The sequence below is a fragment of the Gorilla gorilla genome, chromosome 1 (genome assembly GCF_029281585.2).
Source record: "Gorilla gorilla gorilla isolate KB3781 chromosome 1, NHGRI_mGorGor1-v2.1_pri, whole genome shotgun sequence".
Taxonomy (NCBI): Eukaryota; Metazoa; Chordata; class Mammalia; order Primates; family Hominidae; genus Gorilla; species Gorilla gorilla.
The window spans coordinates 24,184,823-24,209,116 of record NC_073224.2 but is presented as its reverse complement, the minus strand read 5'-3'; the positions used below and the strand labels follow the sequence as shown (position 1 = coordinate 24,209,116).

Genomic DNA, 24,294 nt, shown 5'->3' with positions numbered 1-24,294 from the left:
TCTTTTGATACAATGGGAAATGGCAAACAGCAGTATGCAGAATTGTCTATATACTCTTTGTAATTGGTTTTTTATATGTGCATGGAAAAAACGGTCAAGGATACACACCAAACGCTAACAGTGGTATGTCAGAGTTATGGGGTGAAAATTTTAAATGATATGTTTTGGGAAAAATTTTCTCTAAAAATCTTGCCTGAAAGCATACTTAAAACCTAAATGACAGCAATAAGGAAATTGACTCACTATTCATCTTTCTACAAAAGAGCTTTGAAGGTACAATCGTGTGGGAGAGCCAAGACCTCCACGGCCTTGTGTCAAGAAATCTCCACAAAGTAACAGTGAATGATGGAGGGGGAGTTCTCAGAGTCATTACAGTAAGTCTTTTTTTTTTAAGGTTTAATTGCGTATTTTAGCTTCTTTTTAATATATAAAATTGTTCTAAAATTTACCTTAGAGCCCAGGCAGCATGGAGCAATGATTCTTGTGTGTTTTACAACACATACAGTAGCAAATGTTGTTGTCTTCATAGTGAAGGCAAAAACTCAAATATGATCCTGTAACTCCAGCATTAGTGAGTTTACAGTTTTGCTTTAAGATTGATGCATTTTTAAAATGCAATATTTTATTTCTCTCTTTTTTTTTTTTTTTTTTTTTTGAGAGGGTCTCACTTTGTTGCCCAGGCTGGGGTGCAGTAGCACGATCAGAGCTCACTGCAGCCTCCACCTCCTGGCTTAAACAATCCTCCCACGTAGCTGGGACTACAGGTGCGCACCACTACACCCAGCTAACTTTTTGTGTTTTTTGTAGAGATGGGGTTTCACCATGTTGCCTAGGCGGGTTGCAAACTTCTGGGCTCAAGTGATCCACCCACCTATGCTTCCCAAAGTGCTGTATTACAGGCATGAGCCACTGCACCTGGCCTATTTCTCAGTAATTTTTAAGTTAGCATTCTTTAAGAACACTTGCTCAGTAGTATTCAGAATATTTACTATCTCACCTTGAAAATGAAATCTCAGTTAAAATACTACAATTAGCCAGGTGCGGTGGCTCATGCCAATAATCCCAGAACTTTAGGAGGCTGAGGCAGGTGGATCACTTGAGGCCAGGAGTTTAACACCAGCCTGGGCAACATAGCAAGACCCCATCTGTACTAAAAATACAAAAACTTAGCCAGGCATGGTGGCGCATGCCTGGAATCCCAGCTACTCAGGTGGCTGAGGCATGAGAATTGCTTGAACCTAGGAGGCAGAAGTTCCAGTGAGCTGAGATCACACCACTGCACTCCAGCCTGGGTGGCAGAGTGAGACTCTGTTTTTTTTGTTTTTTTTTTTGTTTTTTTTTGAGACAAACTACCATAGATAAAAATATTGGAAAATAAGGCAGAGTGTGCTGGCTTATGCCTGTAAACCGAGCACTTTGGGAGGCTAAGGTGGGTGGACCACTGGAGGTCAGGAGGTCAAGACCAGCCTGGCCAACATGGTGAAACCCCGTCTCTACTAAAAATCCAAAAAAAAAAAAAAATTAGCAGGGCCTGGTGGTGCATGCCTGTAATCCTAGCTACTTGGGAGGCTGAGGTGGGAGGATTGCTTGAACCCCAGAGGTGGAGGTTGCAGTGAGCCAGGATCACGCCACTGCACTCCAACCTGGGCAACAGAGCGAGACTCCATCTCAAAACAAAACAAAAAAAAATAGAAAATAAGATTGAGTACTTTCATTTATTTTGCTGAAGCAACTCTGGGATTTCTGACTCTCATATTTCTCATTCGGCTTTGCTTTAAATTTAAAACAGTTTGACAGGTGAATTTCTCAAAGTAAATGTAGGTCAATAAAGCAGGTATATGAAGACTTAAAATGAACTTTAGTAAACAAATGGTCTGTACGGTGGAATCATAGACAATCTTTTATTCTCCTCGATCTCCTGTCCAATGATTAGGAACGTACTTGGCATTTAAATTCACAAGCTTAGTGAATGAATATTAACCTCATTTACATGGATTAATTTCTGAGTTGAAATGAATATATGACACGTTATTACTCATTCAAAAAACATTTCCTGCATACCTGTGGTAAGGCAGAAACAATGGCAGGGTAAAATAGACATACTAGTGGCCCACAGTGGAACTTACAGTCCAGTGAGGAAGAAAGACATTAAACAAATAGACCCATAGATTCATGTGTAGTTATACATTTAGATTTGTAGGCCATGTTTAGGATTTCATTCATGTTTAGGATTTAGGATTTATTATGACAGGTAAATTTCATAAAGTAAATGGAGGACAATAAAGATGGTGTTTACTTTAGTAAACACACACACCACTTGTTTACTAAAGTTCATTTTAAGTCATGAAAAATTTTTTACTGAAAATAGAAAGTTTTATGGAATTATGATATTTTTCTTTCCTTATTTTGCCTCCTTTTCTATTTATGAAACTTTAAAATACCCAGCATATGCCGAAATTCTATAATATTGGTTACACTAAAAGAAATAAGTTGGCCGGGCGTGGTGGCTCACGCCTGTAATCCCAGCACTTTGGGAGGCTGAGGTGGGAGGATCACGAGGTCAAGAGATCAAGACCAGCCTGGCCAACATGGTGAAACCCCATCTCTACTAAAAATACAAAAATTAGCTGGCCGTGGTGGTGGGTGCCTGTAGTCCCAGCTACTCGGAAGGCTGAGGCAGAATTGCTTGAACCCAGGAGGTGGAGGTTGCAGTGAGCCAAGATCGCGCCATTGCACTCCAGCCTGGCTACAGAGCGAGACTCCATCGCAAAAAAAAAAAAAAAGGTAGGTTTCTGAGTTGAGAACTAGGTTCAAATGTAAAGACTCAAATGATCTGCTTTGGGAGTAAAAATTATTATAGAGGGCTAAAGATAGCTTAAACATACAGTTAACCTAAAAAAACAAAACCAGGTCACTTTTTAAAGCCTACGCTAAGAAACCCCAGGTACAAATTAAGATTTTCATCACAAATGCGTACAGCTGAGAGTTTTCACTAAGCTTTATTCCCTTGCCAGCAAGTGATGTCAGAAAAATTTTAAAGGCAAAAAGCCAAGTTGCGACCTTTTAGAGAGAAGTTAATAAACAAATTACTATTGAGTTCTAAAGCCAAAACAATATAGAAATATACAATAAAAAATAAAGCATAGGCTGGGTGCTGTGGCTCACGCCTGTAATCCCTGCATTTTGGGAGGCTGAGTTGGGCAGATCACCTGAAGTCAGGAGTTCGAGACCAGCCTGACCAACATGGTGAAACCCCGTCTCTACTAAAAATATAAAAATTAGCCAGGCGTGGTGGCTAATGCCTGTAATCCCAGCTACTCAAGAGGCTGAGAAAGGAGAATCACTTGAACCCGGGAGGCAGAGGTTGCAGTGTGCCAAGATCACGCCATTGCACTCCAGCCTGGGTGACAAGAGTGAAACTCCGTCTCAAAAAAGTAAATAAGTAGGCCGGGCGCGGTGGCTCACACCTGTAATCGCAGCACTTTAGGAGGCCGAGACAGGCGGATCACCTGAGGTCAGGAGTTCGAGACCAGCCTGGCCAACATGGTGAAACCCCGTCTCTACTAAAAATACAAAAATTAGCCAGGTGTGCTGGCAGGCGACTGTCAGCTACTCGAGAGGCTGAGGCAAGAGAATCGCTTGAACCCCCGAGGCAGACGTTGCAGTGAGCCGAAATCACGCCATCGCACTCCAGCCTGGGGGACAAGAGCAAGACTTCGTCTCAAAAAAAAAAAAAAAAAAGTAAATAAGTAAATAACAAATAAAGCATATACAGTCTTTTATGGAACTACAACGTTGGAATCTATAGCATGCACCTTTAGTAATTTTCACATTTGGCTACGAACTTTTATTTTATTTTATTGTATTTATTTTTTTGAGATGGAGTCTCACTCTGTCACCCAGGCTGGAGTACAGTGGCACAATCTTGGCTCACTGCAATCTCCTTCTCCCAGGTTCAAGTGATACTCCTGCCTCAGCCTCCAGAGTAGCTGGGATTATAGGCACACACCACCATGCCTAGCTAATTTTTCTGTATTTTTAGTAGAGACAGGGTTTCACCGTATTAGCTAGGATGGTCTTGATGTCTTGTCCTCGTGATCCGCCCACCTCCGCCTCCCAAAGTGCTGGGATTACAGGCGCGAGCCTATATTTTAAATTAAATGACAAGTTACTACAGTGACCTCAGATTACTTGTTCTACTGGCCTTAAAACATTGCTTTGTACAGTACAACTCTGAAAAGATCTGTTTAAGAATAGCCAAGCAGTAGCTCTCTTGATTAAATGAAGGTGTAGAAAAAATACTGTAAATACACTGAATATGGACTCTTAACTGTCTGATCTAGTCCACAACAGCCAGACAATACTCTGGCAGACGTACCATAGTGGTTTACTGTATACAGAAGTAAAACAGCTCACTCTGAGTAAGGCCATTGGGTAACTTTTGAAGAGAGATAACTCTTTAATAATAAAAGATTCTCCATTCTAAGAAGTAGAAAGGACTATCATTGGCTGCTGGCACAATAGGCTTAAGCACCTTCAACAACATCAACAGGCTGGGCACAGTGGCCCACACCTGTAATCCCAGCACTTTGGGAGACCGAGGCGGGAGGATCGCTTGAGCCCAGGAGTTCAAGACCAGCCTGGGCAACACAGTGAGACCTCTTCTCTACAAAAAATTTATAAATATTAGCTGGGCATGGTGGTGCACACCTGTAGTGCCAGCTGCTTGTAAGGCTGAGATGGGAAGATTGTATGTTCAAGGCTAGAATGAGATATCATTGCACCACTGCACTCAGCCTGAGCATCAGAGTGAAACCCTGTCTGTAAAATGAAATTAGGCCGGGTGTGGTGGCTCACGCCTGTAATCCCAGCACTGTGGGAGGCTGAGGCAGGCGGATCACCTGAGGTCAGGAGTTCGAGACCAGCCTGACCAATATGGTGAAATGCTATCTCTTATTTGAAAAAAAAAAGAAAAATTAAAAATTAAAAAAAAAATTTTCTTAATATACAGTAGAGTTCAATTTGAATATTTGGGACAGACTGTTGATTTTGAGCCTTTCTCTGCATGGTCTCTTAACTTTAAAGCATGCCAAGATGTATTTGAACTCATGAGAATTTTTAGTTTCCAAAAAATCAAAGGTCGTAATACATATTTTTTTAAGTGGTGGGGTTGGGATGTAAAATCAATTGCTTTTTGGACTACTAGAGTAGCAAGTACATAAACATGATTCTATGTAAGTTGCAATTCTGAACACCTTATGGAATGTTGGGTATATCTTATCTTTAGTATTGTAATTAGATAACAAAAATAGTAGAATACCGTATGTCATCCTGATATTATATGCCTCCAGTGCACCAGCATCTTAGATGCATTATCTGCTGCAAGTGGAGTCATATTATGATTTTTGTCAAATCGACTTTAAAATGTGATCAATGTATTTTTAGTAATGAATCACTGAGTGCATTCTTATTCCTTTCAGGCTGGGGAGGGTGCATTGCCTCATGAATTCTTGGAAGGTGTGGAGGGAGTTGCAGGTGGTTTTATATATACTATTCAGGGTAAGTTTGCTAGTTGAAACTTGAAAAGTACACTGAATCTCTTACACTTAATCTTTATACTTGAGAGAAAAGGATTTTTTTTTTTTTGTCTTTTAAAAAACTTTATTCAGATAAAATTCACCCTTTTAAAGTGGTTGAGTGGTTTTAGTGTATTCTTAGCGTTCTACAACCGGCTCCACCTCCCAAAAGGAAACCCCACACCTATTAGCAGTTACTCCTCATTCTTACCTCCCCAACCCCCCACCCCCTAACAACTACTGATGCACTTTCTTTCTCTATGGATTTGCCTGTTTTGAACATTTCACATAAATGGAAATGTACAGTACGTACTCTGTGTGTCAGTTTCTTTGCTGTAACATGTTTTCCAGGTCCGTCCATTTTGTATGTATCAGTACTTCTTTTTTATGATCATATAATATTCTATTGCATCGATATACCCTATTTTATTCATTCATTAATGGATGGACATTTAGATTGCTTCTACTTTTTGAATATGAATAATTCTGTAGTAAACATGTAGGTACAAGTTTTTGTGTGGTCATATATTTCCATTTCTCTTAAATGTCTAGGAGTAGAAGACCTGGGTCATATAATTGTGTGTTTAATCACTTGAGGCACTGCCAGGTTGTTTTCTAAAGCAGCAGCCCACTTTACATTTCCATAGTCAGTATATGAGGATTCTAGTTTCTCCATATTCTTGTCAACACTTACTAAATTGTCTGTCTTTTAAAATACACCAATCCTAGTGGGTGTAAATTGTTATTTCATTGTGATTTTTATTCGTATTTCCATAATAACTAATGATGTTGAGCATTTTCTTCATGTGCTTATTGGCCATTTGTATATCTTCCTTTTTTGTTTCGTTGTTTTTCTTTTTGTCTGAGACGAGGCCTCACTCTGTTGCCCAGGCTGGAGTGCAGTGGCATGATCACAGCTCACTGTAGCCTTGACCTCCCCGGGCTCAAGTGAACTTCCCATTTCAGCCTCCCGAATAGCTGGGACTACAAATGCATGCCACCATGCCCAGCTAATTATTATATATTTTGTAGAAACAGGGTTTTGTCATATTGCTGAGGCTGCACACTGTTAACAGGGTGAATTATTATGGTATGTGAACTAGATGTGGGAAGTGAGGGAGGGAGGAGGAGGGAGGAAGTGAGGGAGGAAGGAGTGGAGAGAGGGAGAAGGTGGTGAGGGAGGGAGGGGTGGAGGGAAGAAGGGAGGAAAGGAGGGGAGAGAGTCATTTGTATATCTTTAGAGAAATATCTATTCAGATCCTTTGCCCATTTATAAAATTATTTTGTTGTTGTTGAATTGTAAGAGTTCTTTATATATGCTGGATACAAGTCCCTTATCAGATACATGCTTTGCAAATGGTGCCCTTTAACACATAAAAGTTGTAAATTTTGATGAAGTCCAATTTTGTCACGTTTTTGCTGTCATATGTAAGGAACCATTGTCTAATGTGAGGTCACAAAGATCTGTGCCTTTGTTTTACAGTTCCAAGAGTTTTATAGTTTTAGTACTTATACGTAGGTCTTGGATCCATGTTCATTTTCATATATGGCATGAAATAGAGGTTTAACTTCATTCTTTTGCATGTGGATATCCAGTTGTCCCAGCACCCATTTGTTGAAAATCAATGACTGTAGATGTAAGGATTTATTTCAGGACTCTCAATTCTATTCCATTGATCTATGTGTCTGCGTCTTTAACCAGTACTACACTGTCTTGATTATGTAGCTTTTTAGTAAGATTTGAAATTGGGAGGCTGGGCACGGTGGCTCACTCCTGTAATCCCAGCACTTTGGGAGCCCGAGGCAGGTGGATCATGAGGTCAGGAGTTCGAGACCAGCCTGACCAACATGGTGAAACCCTGTCTCTACTAAAAATACAAAAAAATTAGCCAGGCATGGTGTCGGGCGCCTGTAATCCTAGCTACTCCAGAGGCTGAGGCAGAAGAATCGCTTGAACGTGGGAGGCAGAGGTTGCAGTGAGCTGAGATTGCCACTGCATTTCATCCTGGGTGACAGCAAGACTCCGTCTCAAAAAAAAAAAAAAAAGAAATTAGGAAATGTGAATCCTCCAACCTTGTTCTTTTTCAAGCTTGATTGGCTATTCTGGGTCTCTTGCACTTCCATATGAATTTTATGATCAGCTTGTCAATTTGTGCAAAAAAAAAGAAAACCTAGCTGGAATGTTTTAAGGGATTGCATATATATATATATATATGCATATATAGATATATGCATATATATTCATATAGATATATGCATATATATATTCATATAGATATGAATAAATATATATTTAATTTCAATCGGTTTTGGGGGAGCAGGTGGTGTTTGATTACATGAATAAGTTCTTTAGCGGTGATTTCTGAGATTTTGGTGCACCCATCACCCAAGCAGTGTACACTGTAACCAGTGTGTAGTCTTATTCCTACCCCCCTCCCACCCTGTCCCCACCGAGTCCCCAAAGTCCATTGTATCATTCTTATGCCTTTGCATCCTCATAGTTTAGCTCCCACTTATGAGTGAGAACATACAATGTTTGGATTTCCATTCCTGAGTTACTTTACTTAGAATAATGGCCTCCAGCTGCACGCAGGTGCTGTGAATGCCATTATTTTGTTTCTTTTTATGGCTGAGTAGTACTCCATGGTATATATATATATACCACATTTTCTTTACTCATTGATTGATGGGCATTTGGGCTGGTTCCATATTTTTGCAGTTGCAAATTGTGCTGCTATAAACATGCATGTGCAAGTATCTTTTTCATATAATGACTTACTTTCCTAATGGGATTGCTGGATCAAATGGTAGATCTACCTTTAGTTCTTCAAGGAATCTCCACACTGCTTTCCATAGTGGTTGTACTAGTTCACATTCCCATCAGGGATTGCATTCTATCTGTGGATCAACCTGGGGAGTATTGCCGTGTTAACAGTATTAAGTCTTTGAACATCCATGTCTTATTAAATTTCCTTCAGTGATGTTTGATTTTTCAGTATAAAAGTCTTGCACTTCTTTTGTTAAATTATTAAATACTTATGTTATCTTTTTGATGCTGTTGTAAGTGGAATTGTTTTTCTAATTTGATTTCAAGATTGTTCATTGCGAGTATATAGACATACAGATGGTTTTTGTGATTGATCTGTGTGCTGCAACATTGCTGAACAGATCCATGTATTTATTACTTAATCATTTTAAAGTTAGACCTTATGATTTTCTACATGCAAGGTCATTTCATCTGTAAGAAGAGATAGTTTTGCTTCTTCCTTTTCAATCTGGATGCCTTTTTTATCTGATTGTCCTGGCTAGAACATGTATGTTGAATAGAAGTGGCAAAAGCAGACATCCTTTCATTTTCCTGACATATTAATTTATGCTCATATTTTTCAGATACATGCAGTGAAACAAAATGTGTTACTAGTCTAAAAGGCTTGTATTTAATTTCTGCACTCCTGTTGTTACAAGCCATTTTCCTGTTACAATTTTATAACACTTTCACTTTCCATCAAGTGTTAAATTATACAGATCCTCCTTGACTTACAATGTTACATCCTGTTGAACCCATCTTAAGTTAACAATGTATGTTGAAAATGCATTTCATACACTTAGCCTGCCGAATGTTATAGCTTAGCCTCACCTACCTTAAACTTTCTCAGGACACTTACATTAACCCACAGTTGGGCAAAATAATCTAACACAAAGCCTATTCCATAATAAAGGTTGAACATCTCACAAGACTGTAGTCACATGAGAAACAGAATGGTTGCATAGGTACTCAAAGCATGGTTTCTGGTGAACACATATTGTTTTTACATTATCGTAAAGTCCAAAAATTGTCAGTCTAAACAGGAGGTCAGGCCAGGTGCAGTAGCTCATGCCTGTAATCCCAGCACTTTGGGAGGCCAAGGCAGGTGGATCACGAGGTCAGGAGTTCGAGACCAGCCTGACCAACATGGTGAAACCCCATCTCTACTAAAAATACAAAAATTAGCTAGGCATGGTGGCGCACACCTGTAATCCTAGCTACTTGGGAGGCTCAGGTAGGAGAATCGCTTGAACCTGGGAGGCAGAGGTTGCAGTGAGCCGAGCTAGCGCTACTGCACTCCAGCCTGGGTGACAGAGTGAGACTCCATCTCAAAAAAAAAAAAAAAAAAAAAAAAAAAACAGGAGGTCATCTACCCCTGTGTTTCTCAAAGGCTGGTCTGTGTTCTGTCTACCTGCATCAGGGTTGCAGCAGTGGCCATTAAAAATATAGATTCCTGGGAGCAGGCGCAGAAGGAAAAAAAATAGATTCCTGGGCTCCACCCCAGACCTACTGAATCTTTAGGCTTGGGGCCCAGGAATCTGCATTTCAGCAAGCATTCCCAAGAATCACTGATTGAATCCAGCACCATTTTCTACAGGTGAGACTGCTGTGGTCTAGAGACAACAGAATTTGTCCAGTATCTCACAAGTCATGAGAGGCAGAAGTCAGATATAGGCCTTCAGCTTCCCACCTCATCCTTTCCATTTGCAGTGACAAAGAGTGCAGTGCTAAATTGTATTTCATTTCCTTTGCCACCCTGAGCAGCTCACTTTCTTTGTATTTTTCAAAATTTTTCTTTAATTTGATTGAGACATTTTTAGAAAATCCTGACGTCTCCTGCCACAGCGAAAGAATTGCCTTAAATCAGTAGGATCTGGGGACAGTCCCTGCACACGTGACAAGTGACTCATTAACTTGTGAAGTGGCAAATAAATTGTCTTTTAAGCACATTAGTAATCATTTTTATTATGAAATATCATGGCTAGGCATAGTGGCTCTCGCCTGTAATCCCAGAACTTTGGGAGGCTCCCAGAAACTTGGGAGGCAAGAGGATCTCTTGAGCCCAGGATTTAGAGACCAGCCTGGACAACATAGCGAGACCCCATCTCTACAAAAAACTTAAAAATTTCCTGGGTATGGTGACAGGTGCCGGGAGTACCAGCTACTTGGGAAGCTGAGGTGGGAGGATCACTTGAGCCCAGGAAGTTGAGGCTGCAGTAAGCTATAATTACACCACTGCATTCTAGCCCGGGTGATAGAACAAGACCCTGTCTCAAAAAAAAAAAGGAAATTATCATAAATACACCAGAAATAGTACAGAAACACCCAGGTACCCAGTGCTCAGAATTAACAATTTTTTATTTACATTTTTTCTTATTCATTTCTGATTTTTTTTTTTTTTTTTAAATAAAACATGGCCAGGCACGGTCGCTCATGCCTGTAATCTTAGCACTTTGGGAGGCTGAGGCAGGTGGATCACGTGAGGTTAGGAGTTCAAGACCAGCCTGGCCAACATGGCAAAACCCTGCCTCTTGTCACAAACAATTTTTACAATTGTTTGTAAAAATACAAACAATTAGCTGGGCACGGTGGCAGGTGCCTGTAATCCCAGCTACTCATGAGGGAGGCTGAGACAGGAGAATGCTTGAACCCAGGAGGCGGAGATTACAGTGAGCTGAGATCGTGCCACTGTACTCCAGTCTGTGCAACAGAGTGAGACTGTGTCTCAAAAACAAAAAAGAAAGAGAAAGAGAGAGAAAAAAGAAAGAAAACATTATATGCCTGGTGCAGTGGCTCACGCCTGTAATCCCAGCACTTTGGGAGGCTGAGGCAGGTGGATCATTTGAGGTCAGGAGTTCGAGACTAGCTGGCCAACATGGTGAAACTCCATCTCTACTAAAAATACAAAAATTAGCCGGGCGTGGTAGCAAACGCCTGTAATCCCAGCTACTCAGGAGGCTGAGGCAGAAGAATCACTTGAATCTGGGAGGTGGAGGTTGCAGTGAGCCGAGATCATGCCATTGCACTCCAGCCTGGGCAACAGAGTGAGACTCTGTCTCAAAAAAAAAAAAAAAAAGAAAAGAAAAAGAAAACATTGTAGGTACAGTTGAAACCTTTTCCTTGTGGTTCTCCCTAGATGTATTCCTCTTCCCTCTCCTCAAAGGGGATGCCACTTTCCTAAAATTCATGTGTACCCTTCCCATTCTTATTTTTCTACTTTGAACATATTTACGTCTCTTTATTTATTTATTTATTTATTTGAGACAGGGTCTCGCTATGTTGCCTAGGCTGGATGGAGTTCAGTGGTGTAATCATAGCTCACTGCAGCCTTGAACTCCTGGGCTCCAGAGATCCTCCTGCCTTGGCCTCCCAAGAAGCTGGGACCAGAGGCATGCACCACTACGCCTGGCTAATTTTTAAATTTTATTTAGAGATGGGGTCTCCCTATATAATCTAGAGTGATCTCAAACTCCTGGGCTTAAGCGATTCTCCTCCCTCGGCCTCACGGAGTGCTGGGATTACAGGCATAAGTCACCACGCCTGATCATGTCTTTAAATAACATAGTTTTGAGTGTTTGATAATTGATATCTGTGGTGTCATATTGTATTTATCACTTGGCAATTTTCACTCAACTTTATTTTTTCATCCCAATCCTTTTAACATGCAAGATCAGGGTAATTTTTTTAACTGCTATATTTCATTATGTGAATATACCACAACTTGGCTGTTTTTTTTTTTTTTTTTTTCTCTCAGTGGACATTTAGGTTGGTCCCATTTTTCTTCCACAATTACAAACAATGCTGTAATTAATATCCTCATGTGAAATAATGTTAGTAGGGATATATCTACAAGTGGCCTCAACTGAACCATAAGGTGTACACATTTTCAGCCTAAATAGATATTGCCAAATTGCTTTCCAGAGTGGGAGCATCCACTTAATCCTACTGGCAGTGTATGAGAGTTCCCATTTTTCTACCTAAAGTTCCAAACAACTGCATGTGTTTCTGTTGGGTTACCTTGGGAAAAGAACTTTAGTGTACATCATCAGTTCTGAATGGTGACTTTACAATAGCATTTTTCTCCAACTCTCAACTTTTCCTTTTTAGAAGGTGATACTCTCTTACACAACCTTCATTCTCGCCCTCAAAGACTTATTGATCATATAAGGAATCTCCATGAGGAAGATGCCTTACTGAAGGAGGAAAGCAGCATCTATGATGATATTGTTTTTGTGGATGTTGTCGACACTTATCGTAATGTTCCTGCAAAATTATTGAACTTCTATAGATGGTAGGTTGTAAAAATGTTGGGTAGCTAGAACTTGTTTTATTGTTAGTTTTTTTTTTTGAGATGGGGTCTTACTAGGCTGTAAGGAAACCCCTTACTAGGGGTTTCCTAGACTGGTCTTGAACTCCTGAGTGCAAGCAAACCTCCTGCCTTAGCCTCCTGAGTAGGTAAGATTACAGGCACATGACACTGTGCCTTATTGTTCTTTTGCTATCGAGACAATTTATCAACTTCAAACCACTGAGATTTCAACAAATAAAAACAAACCTAAGGCCACTGAGCACCTGGGATATGACCTGTTGTATCCCAGTTCCTTGCGAAAACTGAGCTTCTAAGATGCTGCCACTTTATTTTGATAAAGATCCACAATGTGATATTAACCTATCAAAAACACGGCAAAAATTGGCTGGTGGCTTATGCCTGCCGGCAGCACTTTGGGAAGCCAAGGCAGGCAGATCACTTGAGATCTGGAGTCTGAGACCAGCCTGGCCAACATGGTGAAACCCTGTTTCTACTAAAAATACAAAAATTAGCCAAGTGTGGTGGCGAGCGCCTATAATGCCAGCCACTCAGGGGGGCTGAGGCATGAAAATCACTTGAACCCAGAAGGCGGAGGTTGCAGTGAGCCAAGATCACACCACTGCACTCCAGCCTGGGCAGCAGAGTGAGACTCCGTCTCAAAAAAAAAAAAAAAAAAAAAAAGTTGATTCATTTTGAGTCATTTCTGCTTGCCTCGGTTGTCTCAAGCCAGCATTAGATAAAAATCAGTGAGTTTGGGAATGGTCCATTTTTAGTTGTATTTATACCCACCTACCCAGATTCCCCAGTTATAGTCACTCACATTTAGGTTACTGATAGGCATTCTCTTCTACTGAATATCAACCTTATACTTCCAGTCTCTACTCCATCCGTTTAAAAACTACCTCCCTGATTCTAAAACTCTTACATAGCTGGCTTACTGAAATTCCACAACTCCCAGAATCTATCATATTTATAATTTCCCAGACCCTCCAGTGTTTCTTGGAACTTACTTTTAATTCCTACTTTTATAACAAGAATAACAGCAACAATATATAATAATAGTAACATACATATTATATATCTATATAATCTTAACATGTATAGTTATTAGAATTATTAGTTACTCTAGGATCTCAAAATTTTATGTTGAGTTTCCTGGTACTGTCTGTCCTGACCATGGATCCAAAACTTTCAAACCTATCTCTGATTAGGCCAAACCTATAAAGGGTATTCACTTTTTATTTTTTTCACTTTTATTTTTAAAAACCTTCTTCTGTTCCTTGGTGAGGCCCAGGGTCTGTCTCTTTCTTTTCTTCTCTGTTGCCCTAGGCAGAGTGGGAAGTTACCAAGAACAGTACTTTACGGATACAGTTCCCTGGTCCTGAGGGGTAGATGGTCTAATTGGTTTATGGAAGGTAATGTTTCTTAGCTGGGGCAAATTATTTATTTATTTATTTATTTGTTAATAGAAATGAGGTCTCAAGCAGTCTTCCTGCCTTGGCCTCCCAAAGTGCTGGGATTATAGGCGTGAGCCACCACACCTGGCCTGCTGGGGCAAATTAATATAATTTGGGACTCATCCTGTGAGTAGAGAGCAGAGGTAAATGAGGGTTGGAAATCTGGATGTGTCGAATACTAGGTTAAGTTTAGGCAGCTGTAGTAAGAAAAAGAACCTCCTTTTAATTTGGGGCCGCAAATGAGAGTTGCAATTGTAGGTAAGGCTGAGATGAGGAATGGGCATGGAGGTCCCGAGGGTGGGAAGTCAGGACTAAGAGTCAGTCCCAGATACTCTTTAGAGCAAGATATTTCCTAGGCGTGGAAGTATCTTAGCCTCTCCCTTAGTCTCCGCTGCCGCTATTGTTGGCTGCCACCTTCTCTCCCTGGATCGCTGCAGTAACCTTCAACAGGACTCTGATCTGGGACCTGCGTCCCCATAGCTGGCATCACCCATCTCCACACTACAAATGAGTTTTCATTATTTCTTCCTCATTATTTCAGTTATCAGTGACCTAAATATTCTTTATCATGAAATTTCTAATTAGCAAATATTATGTATGCCTTCTGCTGTTAATTGGAAATAAACTTTAGGAACATGGGGTGATGCTATTTGGTGTGGACCCATTATTGTTAAATTCACCATTCTTGGACCTAATGACATTCTAAATTTATTTTATTGAGATTTCCGACATATGACTGGCCCCCTAGCAAAACTGCATTTTTAAACAGCTGTACAGGGACTGTCAATGTGAAATGAAGGAGTCAATTTTGTCTTTAGTCATGATTATATATTTTACATCTAGATAATGAAGTCACTCTCCTTTGCTTTCCAGAAGGTCATTTATAATGGTTTAATTGCTGGAAGTTGTTTCCAAGGGAAAATATGTTTCAATGTAATAAGTCAGGTTTTTTTAAGCCATAAAATATTTTGAGTGTAATATAAATAGTAGCATCGGATGCATCTTGTACAATAGTGTTCTGTGTGAGAGGCCCAGATGTAACACCTAATTCATTATGCTGGGCCTTTGTTATTAAGAACACACAGGGCAAGGTTCAGGTGTTTAATAGATTTGGCAGCAGGAGTTGAATGATGCCTAAGAAGCATTTGTTTGAACGTATGTTCCATTTAAGCCAGATATTTTCCTTCATCATGCTCTTTCTTTGCCTTTTAAAATCAGGTTAGTACTTCTCTGTGTTATGCCATTTAGTAAAGACCAAGTGATGGCCTTAGTTGATAGCAGCAAAATTTTGTTAGAGCAAATGTTCTCAACATTTGAGGAATAAGAAATTTAGATAATGACAGGTACAGTTTTGAATGAAAGTGTTAGTGACGCCACTGCATTGGTGTTTGTTTCCTTGTTTGGTTGCACTGACTTTCTTATCCCTTTTGTGTCAACAGGACTGTGGAAACAACGAGCTTCAATTTGTTGCTGAAGACAGATGATGACTGTTACATAGACCTCGAAGCTGTATTTAATAGGATTGTCCAAAAGAATCTGGATGGGCCTAATTTTTGGTGGGGAAAGTAAGTTAACCATTCTTAGCCCATTGGCATTCGTGTACCTGATCAAATGTAATTAATAAAGCATAAAATATCCTTTTTTTTTTTGAAAATGTGGTTGAGATATACAATTTCGTACTAGACTCCTGGGTTAATATATATTTCATTACTCTAGGTCAGTCATGCTGGCTCACATCTGTCATCCCAGAGTTTTGGGAAGGCTGAGGTGGGAGGATCCTTTGAGGCCAAGAGTTCAAAACTAGCCTGGGCAACGTTGCAAGACCCTGTCCTTACAAAAAATAAAAAAGGTGATGTGAGCCTGTAGCCCTTAGCTACTTGAGAGGCTGAGGCAGGGAGACTGCTTGAGCCCAGGAGTTGGAGGCTACAATGAGCTATGATTTTGCAACTGCACTCCAGCCTGGGCAACAGAGGGAGACCCTGTCTTAATAGTAATAGTAAATTTTATATTACTGTACAATTGGAGGAAATTATTTTTTAAATGAAAAGCCTCAGGCTAATGTAGTAAAGGAGGGAAAACAATATGGCTTTTATTCTTACGCCAAAGAAATAAATGGTATTCACATTAGAAGCTACTGTATATTTTGTTAGAGTACGTTTGTGACACATCTCTGAAACCATTTTCTGTGCTTCCTCAGGAATACAATATGGATTAGTGATTTGGTTTTTTGTTTTCATATATACTAAAACACAGGGTGATCTTCTAGTGCTTTTCATTCAGAAACTCTACAAATGCAACTTTGAGAAAATTTAACATAACCAATCTTTTATCTAAAACAACACTGGATAAATGATAATTCCTTTCCTTAGATTAAAAAAATTTTTTTCTGGCAGGGCACAGTGGCTCACGCCTGTAATCCCAGCACTTTGGGAGGCTGAGGAGGGTGGATCACCCAAAGTCAGGAGTTCAAGACCAGCCTGGACAACATGGCAAAACCCTGTCTCTACTAAAAATATAAAAAATTAGCTGGTCATGATGGTGTGCGCCTGTAATCCCAGCTACTCGGGAGGCTGAGGCAGGAGAATTGCTTGAACCCAGGAGGCAGAGGTTGCAGTGAGCCGAGATGGCACCACTGCCCTCCAGCCTGAGCAACAGGAGCAACAAGAGCAAAACTCCATCTCAAAAACAAAGAAATTTTCTTATTTTCTTTCCTCACTTCTACAAGCTTATTCCTTTGTAGTGATGATAAAGGAGTCAAGTTTTAATAGTGGCAGGATATGTGTCAGACTAACACAAGAGGCCACATTATTTTTCATCTCAGTTTCAGACTGAATTGGGCAGTTGACCGAACCGGAAAGTGGCAGGAGTTGGAGTACCCCAGCCCCGCTTACCCTGCCTTTGCATGTGGGTCAGGATATGTGATCTCCAAGGACATCGTCAAGTGGCTGGCAAGCAACTCAGGGAGGTTAAAGACCTATCAGGTAATTAAGAATTTCTTAGCTTGGCGTGGTGGCTCTCGCCAGTAATCACAACACTTTGGGAGGCTAAGGCGGGTAGATCACTGGAGCCCAGGAATTCAAGACCAGCCTGGGTAACATAGCAAGACCCCATCTCTATAATAAAAAATAAAATAAAAAAAAAAAATTAAGGATTTCCCACCTACGTATACACTCATCACACCAAGTTTCATCTCACTCGGCATTCCATCATGGAAAGCAGAACCCACTTACCTTGGGGAAAAGCATGTTATTCTCTGTATAGGAATCACCTCTCAAAGGTTAAGGATGCACCCCTACATCCCTCAAATCTTGCCTTTAAATTCTATTCCTAAATCTTTTTTGAGCCTACTTACTATGTTTTCAGCTAGTATTTACAGGTGTCATCGCTGGAGGCTGGGCACTGTGGCTCATGCCTGTAATCGCAGCACTTTGGGACGCCAAGGCAGGCAGATCACGTGAGGTTAGGAGTTCAAAAACAGCCTGGCCAACATGGCGAAACCCTATCTCTACTAAAAATACAAAAAATTAGCTGGGCGCACACCTGTATTCCCAACTACTTGGGAGGCTGAGGAGGAGAATCATGTGAACCCGGAGGCGGAGGTTGCAGTGAGCTGAGATTGCGCCACAGCATGCCAGCCTGGGCGACGGAGACTCTGTCTCAAAAAAAAAAAAAGTATAGTTCCTGGAGGAATAGAAAGATTTTTATTCCTAAGGAGGAAGCCCAAAGTGCTTCCTGGAAGCTTAAGGTACATGAGAAGGATGGGTCGTCTGCTCGCGGTTTCATCTTATTACCTTGTGGTGGGGGTGCTTCATATTAAAGACCACTAGCTTTGACTTTGTGTGAACCCATTTTTGCTATTTCATATTAGAATAATAACAGAGCAAAAAAGTAGAAAGGTGGTTTATGATGGGAGTGGCCATGGTTTTGTCTTTACAAATAAAATAGCATTAAAATTTTTACATTTAAACTTTATGGGCCATGTATAGGGTGAAGATGTAAGCATGGGCATCTGGATGGCTGCCATAGGACCTGAAAGATACCAGGTAAGTCTTTGGGGATGGCCTCAGGGTTCTTAAGAGTTGAGGAGGTGGATTTCTATATACAGGTTGAGTGTTCCTTATCCAAAATGCCTGGGACCAGAAGTATTTAGGATTTCAGATTTTTTTGGATTTTAGAATAACTGCATTATACTTAGAAGTTGCACATTCCAAATCTGAAAATCTGAAATGCTTCAGTGAGCATTTCCTTTGAATGTCATGTTGGCTCTCAAAAAGTTTTGGGCTGGGCATAGTGGCACATGCCTGTAATCCCAACACTTTGGGAGGCCAAGGTGGGTGTATCACTTGAGCCCAGGAGTTCAAGACCAGCCTGGGCAACATGATGAAACCCCCGTCTCTACAAAAACTACAAAAAAATTAGCTGGGCATGGCAGCGCCTGCCTGTGGTCCCAGCTACTCAGGAGGCTAAGGTAGGAGGATCAACCTGAGCCTGGGAGGTCGAGGGTGCAGTGAGCTGTGAATGCACCACTGCACTCCCACCTGGGCAACAGAGTAAGAGAGACCCTGTCTCAAAAAAAAAAAAAAAAAGTTTTGGATTTTGGAGCATTTTGGATTTCAAATTTTCAGATTTGGAATGCTCAACCTGTAATGTATATCACACCATGGGCAGAAAGAATGAGGATCTTCTACCATAATAGTTATGCTGTTGCTTTAATTCACAATAATCCACTAGGTTATTTCTCATACAGTATTTTTCTGAGTTTAAAGCAAAAGGTTATAAATCAACATTCCCCTGCCTACAAAAAACTCAGTTTCCATAGATTTGATCAGAAATTATTTGCAGCTTTAAAACTTAACAACAGAAGGCTGGGGGTGGTGGCTCACGCCTGTAATCCCAGCACTTTGGGAGGCCGAGGCGGGCAGATCATGAGGTCAGGAGATCGAGACCATCCTGGCTAACACGGTGAAACCCCATCTCTACTAAAAATACAAAAAAAATTAGCCAGGCATAGTGGCAGGCGCCTGTGGTCCCAGCTACTCAGAAGGCTGAGGCAGGAGAACGGCATGAACCCGGGGGGCAGAGCTTGCAGTCAGCCAAGATCGCGCCACTGCACTCCAGCCTGGGCGACAGAGTGAGACTCCGTCTCAAAAAAAAACTGAACGACAGAATCCACTGATTGAGTGTGGCAGTCTAAGGATCCTTCAACCCTTCTGACCGATAAAAATAAGACACTGCATGAAATACAAGACATCATTTAAAACACACTATTGCTGAACCAGAAAAAAAAATGAATCTGCAGAGACCAAAATGGAAACTAGAGCCCTGGGAAGAAATCAAGCACAAAGCTGGCTTTAGCTTCAGAGATTTCTGTTCTGGATTCTTGCAGCTTCCACTTTGGCCATCAAAGGTGCAGGGGACAGAAGGCACATGCAGTGTCTGTCAGTTAGAAGCCCTGCATAGAGCTGGGGCCCCAGAGCAGCTCTCAGTCCAGGACAAGAAATCAACCCACATCTACATGGTCCACTTTGATAGTCTGATTCCTTTGCTGTACTTTGTCTCATCTTTGAATAGAATTCTTTTTTGTATCTGGTAATTCTGGGATCTGTAGTCTTTGCTGGGTCTGATTTTGCAGTGTGTTGTTTCTACAACTGTTGTTCATGGCACTTGTTTTCTGATGCATTGTCTTTTTTTTTTTTTTTGTGACCATGTCTTTGGAAACTGAGTCCTATATTTAAAATGCATTCCTACAGAGAGGATTTACATACTTACATTTTTTTCTGCCATGCACCAAGAATACTACCATCTATGAATACTTCAGATTTTTGGCTTGGAACTGTTGGGCTTACACAGACGGACTACCAGCCCCAGACCTACCTAAGTGCAAGCTGTGGGTAGGCACTCAGGGGAGAGAGACCCCTTTCCATCCCACTGAGGGGCAAGACTGAGACAGACAAGCTGAGTGTGTTTTCTTATATCACCCCTGAGGCTGTGGCCCCTCAGAGATCCTAGCTCTGTGTCAGTCTCCCATGAGTCTCCTGACCCTGGGCTTGGCTTTCCAAACCCAAGGATCAGCAGCTGCCTTCAAGGCACAGGCTGACTCAGCACTTTCTCCTACCCTGTTTCTTCTTTGATCACGGAGTTGAGCCATGCTTTATAAAGGTTTTTAATTTTATCCAACATTTTTGTGTTGTCAAAACATTGAATGAGTTTCTCTCTGTGTTCTGCTACATTGCTGGAAATAGAAGCCAATTCACGTAGCTAGGAAATAGTCTAGTGGTTAAGAACTTGAGCTTGGGAGTCTTTAATCCCTCCTCTTCATTTACCAGCCCTGTGACCTGGAACAAGTTTTTTAACTCTTCGTTTGTTCCTCAGTTGTTAAGAGGGAAATAGTTCCTACCTCACAGCATTACTGTGAGATTTAAGTGAGATATTTACAAAGCACTTGGTACAGTCCCCGCAATATTGTCAGCATTCCATCAGAATAATAGCTGTTACTAATACTGCCATAGACGCACCTTTACTAGCAAACATGAAACTCAACTTGTGGTTTCTAAAATCGTTCATTACGGAATGGCATTTGTTGACTAACTCTTCATCCACACACCGCCTTGTTTCTGTATTCCACAGCCACAGGACTGTAGGACCTGGTGCTTTCCCAAATCAGGAGGTGCCACCCCCAAACCTCACCAGTTGTTCCACACACGGAGTTATCCTTGAAATAATTTCAGCATCATTAGAATACATAAAAGCTGTCTACGTGCATACTTTCTGATGCTCTTAAAACCGTTTCACCACTCTCAGATCGGCTTTGGTTGTTTCTCAACAGGACAGTCTGTGGCTGTGTGAGAAGACCTGTGAGACAGGAATGCTGTCTTCTCCTCAGTATTCTCCGTGGGAACTGACGGAACTGTGGAAACTGAAGGAACGGTGCGGTGATCCTTGTCGATGTCAAGCAAGATAACAGGGACTTGAATTAGCAGCGTCTAAAATCAGGGCAGGCAAACGATAATCTGAGTGCAAGTCTGAGGAGTCCCAGGGTTTAGCAGTTGACTGTATGGTCTTTCAAGAGAGTTCCAGACTGGCACTTTCACCCAGAACCAATGCGGTGTTTCTTAATGTTTGCACAAATTTCCTTAAAAATCAACTTGTACTGTAGCATAAGAAAAATTTTTATTTATCTATTGGAAGATTATCAGAAAAATACCAAGTTATTTTATAAAAGAAAAAATATTTCTAAATCCTGATGCATTGTAGCTAATTAGTAATTCACCATTACCTATAGTTTTTGGTTAAAACTTGGCCTAGTTCAGAAATCTGTAGTAGTAACTGAGAGTTTGAATTTCAACCTGGATTGCAGGATAGCTCTGTAGAGCTTAATTAGGATAATTATCATCAGACAAAAAGAACTCACGGGAATGCTGTGTGATCATGTGATCACATATTTGAGCAGTGGTCACTTATACCAAAGTTTGGGGTTTCTGGAAATAATGTCAGATTTTGTGGATCTCTGAAGTGGGCAACTTGAAGAGGAACCAATATGATTCTCAGTTCTGAACCTTGGTTTTAAAGAAGTTCATTTATATGGTAGACTAATACCCAAATTTTCTTTCTGCCATCTAACATAAATCCTGAAGGTCACAGTTTAGTACTCATAGTTTTTAAATGCTAAAGTTGTGTGAGTATGAATAAAAGCAAATACCTCTCACGGTTTTAGTGCCATCGGGAAGGATATTTCTAAATTGTTGACATTTTGAAAGAATTAGTTTTGCTTTCCTCCTATCATTGCCTAATGTTTACCTAATATGAGTACATTTCAATCAAAGCTGGTTATCTTCTACAGAAGAAGATATACTCAGCTTAGGTATAATTGTAGGGAAAAGCATGTGATTAATTTAAGTACTCTTAGAAATAGTGCAACTGAGAAGACAGATAATAGCATATTGTTAAACATAGTAGAGGCTGTCTCCCCAAGTTTAAGGGACATTTCCCAAAATGACCAACCAAATCATTTCTAGTAACCCTTTAAAATAGTAGTTTCAATAGAGAATTCCATTAAAACTAGTCTTATGACAGACATTAACTGTGTTCAGATTTTATTAGGCTAGCTAGTTTCTATTTAATATTTAAATCTTATCATGAAATGCAGTGATGAACTGTAAAAATAAATATGAAATAAGATCAGAAAATCATTAGTAGGTTCAAAGCCTTTATTATTGCTATTATGTATAAGCCTAGAAATGGTCACTTCCCAACAAAAAATACATCCCTTGTTATACTTAGCTTGTTATACTTAGGGCAAGTTGTAAACCCCCTTTGTTTGTAAACCCCCTTTGTTTTGACAGTGGAATTGTTCCAGTGAATCGTTTATTTCCGGTGAACCCCAGACACGATAAGCAGTGTGGTCTTTAAATTTTATTAGTTGGTTGTTACCATCGCACTAATAGACAATCTCCATTTTCCACAGAATAAAACTGTAATGACTTTAGGTCATTTTCCAGCTCGATTTCTCTGCCCGGCTTCTAAAATTAGAACGAAGGTGGGGAAGGATGTGATTAAGACAGATCCGATAAAGCCTGTTACACATACTCTTCCCCCACCCCGTCCCCAGGCAGTAGCTTACCCTTAAAATCAAACAGACCTATGGTCTCCATTTAGAATCAAACTGTTGCTATCTAGAGAGAGTTTAATGTCATAATATGAGGACTAAGCTTGACTTTGTATTTTGCTGGGCAACTTACTTTGGGACTTTCATAGGACAACAGAAGGTCTGACACAGGAACTTTGAGAAGACGTGACAGCAATCCCTTCACCTTTTGAATTGTCATGGAGCCTATCAAAAGACAAGAAAAGTCCATTCGTTCTCTCAAATGACAGTTACCTGTAAAACTAGCTCATGTGATGAGACCACAGTATCATTGCAATGATAGCTGTATCTGTCTTTTTTTTTTTTTTTTTTTTGAGACTTACTTAAGTCTTGCTCTGTCGCCCAGGCTGGAGTGCAGTGGTGTAATCTCGGCTCACTGCAACCTCCGCTTCCTGGGTTCAAACAATTCTCCTGCCTCGGCCTCCTGAGTAGCTGGTGCCCATCACCACACCCAGCTAACTTTTGTATTTTTAGTAGAGACGGAGTTTCACCATGTTGGCCAGGATGGTCTCCATCTCCTGACCTCGTGATCCACCCGCCTTGGCCTCCCAAAGTGCTGGGATTACAAGCATGAGCCCAGCGCCTGGCTGTATCTGTCATTTTACCCAAGTCACTTTACCCAAGTAAGTAATTAGGGGGAAAGCCTGAGTCTTGTACCACCTGTTCATTTGGGGAACTGTGGGAAACGGAGCCAATGGACCTAAGTGCCCTTTGACAGTGAGTTTCATACCATTTCAGTAGTGTATTTCTTTCTTAATCTGAATAAAGCAGAATGATACTCTCAGCACAGAATAAAGGGAGCGAGTCATTAACGTTTTCTTTTTAAACCTTTATGTAATGACTTCCTTATGAATTACTGAACGAACACTGGAATGGGACTCAGGTATCCTGAGGACATCTCTCAACTCTGGCCTTAGTTCCCCCTCTGTAAAATGAGGGTGTCAACTAAATGATCTACAAGGTCCCTTCCAGCGCCGCCATTCTGTAATTACGTCATGTGTAACTGTATTAAACATACACAAGTGACTGCCAGGCATGGGAATGTAACTTCCGAGTAAATGCTTTGGTTTGTTCAGAATACACTATGAACTTCTTTCCAAAGACGGGTTGTGGTAAATAGTGGATATTTTGATTATGAGAAATAAGAGTTTCCTTGAAGCTTTAGCTGGAGATACAGCAATAGTGTGGTGTTCTTACAAATATCACAGTGTATTCAAACATATTTTTCTATCAAAAATCATTTTTGTAAAAGCTGTGTGTTTTTATCCAACTTGTGATAATAAATGTTCTCTTTATTTTAGAATAAAAACTGGCCTTTTTGTATGTATTGAATACAGTTAATAGAATTTATAATTTTAATTAACAAAATTTGCTCTTTCATGTGTGAATATGTGATAGTCTAGTCCTTTCAAAAGATTGAGACGGACTGGCTTTCGTTGTTTGAAGGCTGGTGAGAGAAGGGGTTACCTGCTGCACACCAGTGGGGAGTGACATACTCCTAA

General features: G+C 40.6%; 2 protein-coding genes across 6 annotated transcripts in view; one reads left to right on the top strand and one right to left on the bottom strand.

Moving 5' to 3' along the window:
• The window catches only part of B3GALNT2 (beta-1,3-N-acetylgalactosaminyltransferase 2), a 57,792-nt gene extending 33,691 nt beyond the window's left edge, over positions 1 to 24,101 (top strand). Inside the window, exons 6-13 of one of the 2 annotated variants that reach the window (XM_055372603.2) lie at positions 264 to 374; positions 5,481 to 5,559; positions 12,490 to 12,673; positions 15,588 to 15,713; positions 16,970 to 17,129; positions 18,135 to 18,191; positions 20,975 to 21,075; positions 22,903 to 24,101. In XM_055372603.2, coding sequence (XP_055228578.1) covers positions 264 to 374; positions 5,481 to 5,559; positions 12,490 to 12,673; positions 15,588 to 15,713; positions 16,970 to 17,129; positions 18,135 to 18,191; positions 20,975 to 21,075; positions 22,903 to 22,933 — 849 coding nt within the window. In that variant the 3' untranslated portion in view covers positions 22,934 to 24,101. Of the gene's footprint in view, positions 1 to 263; positions 375 to 5,480; positions 5,560 to 12,489; positions 12,674 to 15,587; positions 15,714 to 16,969; positions 17,130 to 18,134; positions 18,192 to 20,974 lie in introns of both variants that reach the window. The other variant, XM_004028631.5, reaches the window with a different exon arrangement.
• Positions 22,342 to 24,294, bottom strand: part of TBCE (tubulin folding cofactor E) — a 91,372-nt gene continuing 89,419 nt past the window's right edge. For 3 of the 4 annotated variants that reach the window (XM_031001207.2, XM_031001199.2, XM_031001206.3), the window contains 2 exons: positions 22,887 to 22,978; positions 22,342 to 22,667 (listed from right to left, as the gene is read on the bottom strand). In XM_031001207.2, coding sequence (XP_030857067.2) covers positions 22,575 to 22,667; positions 22,887 to 22,978 — 185 coding nt within the window. In that variant the 3' untranslated portion in view covers positions 22,342 to 22,574. Of the gene's footprint in view, positions 22,979 to 24,294 lie in introns of all 4 variants that reach the window. The other variant, XM_063707961.1, reaches the window with a different exon arrangement.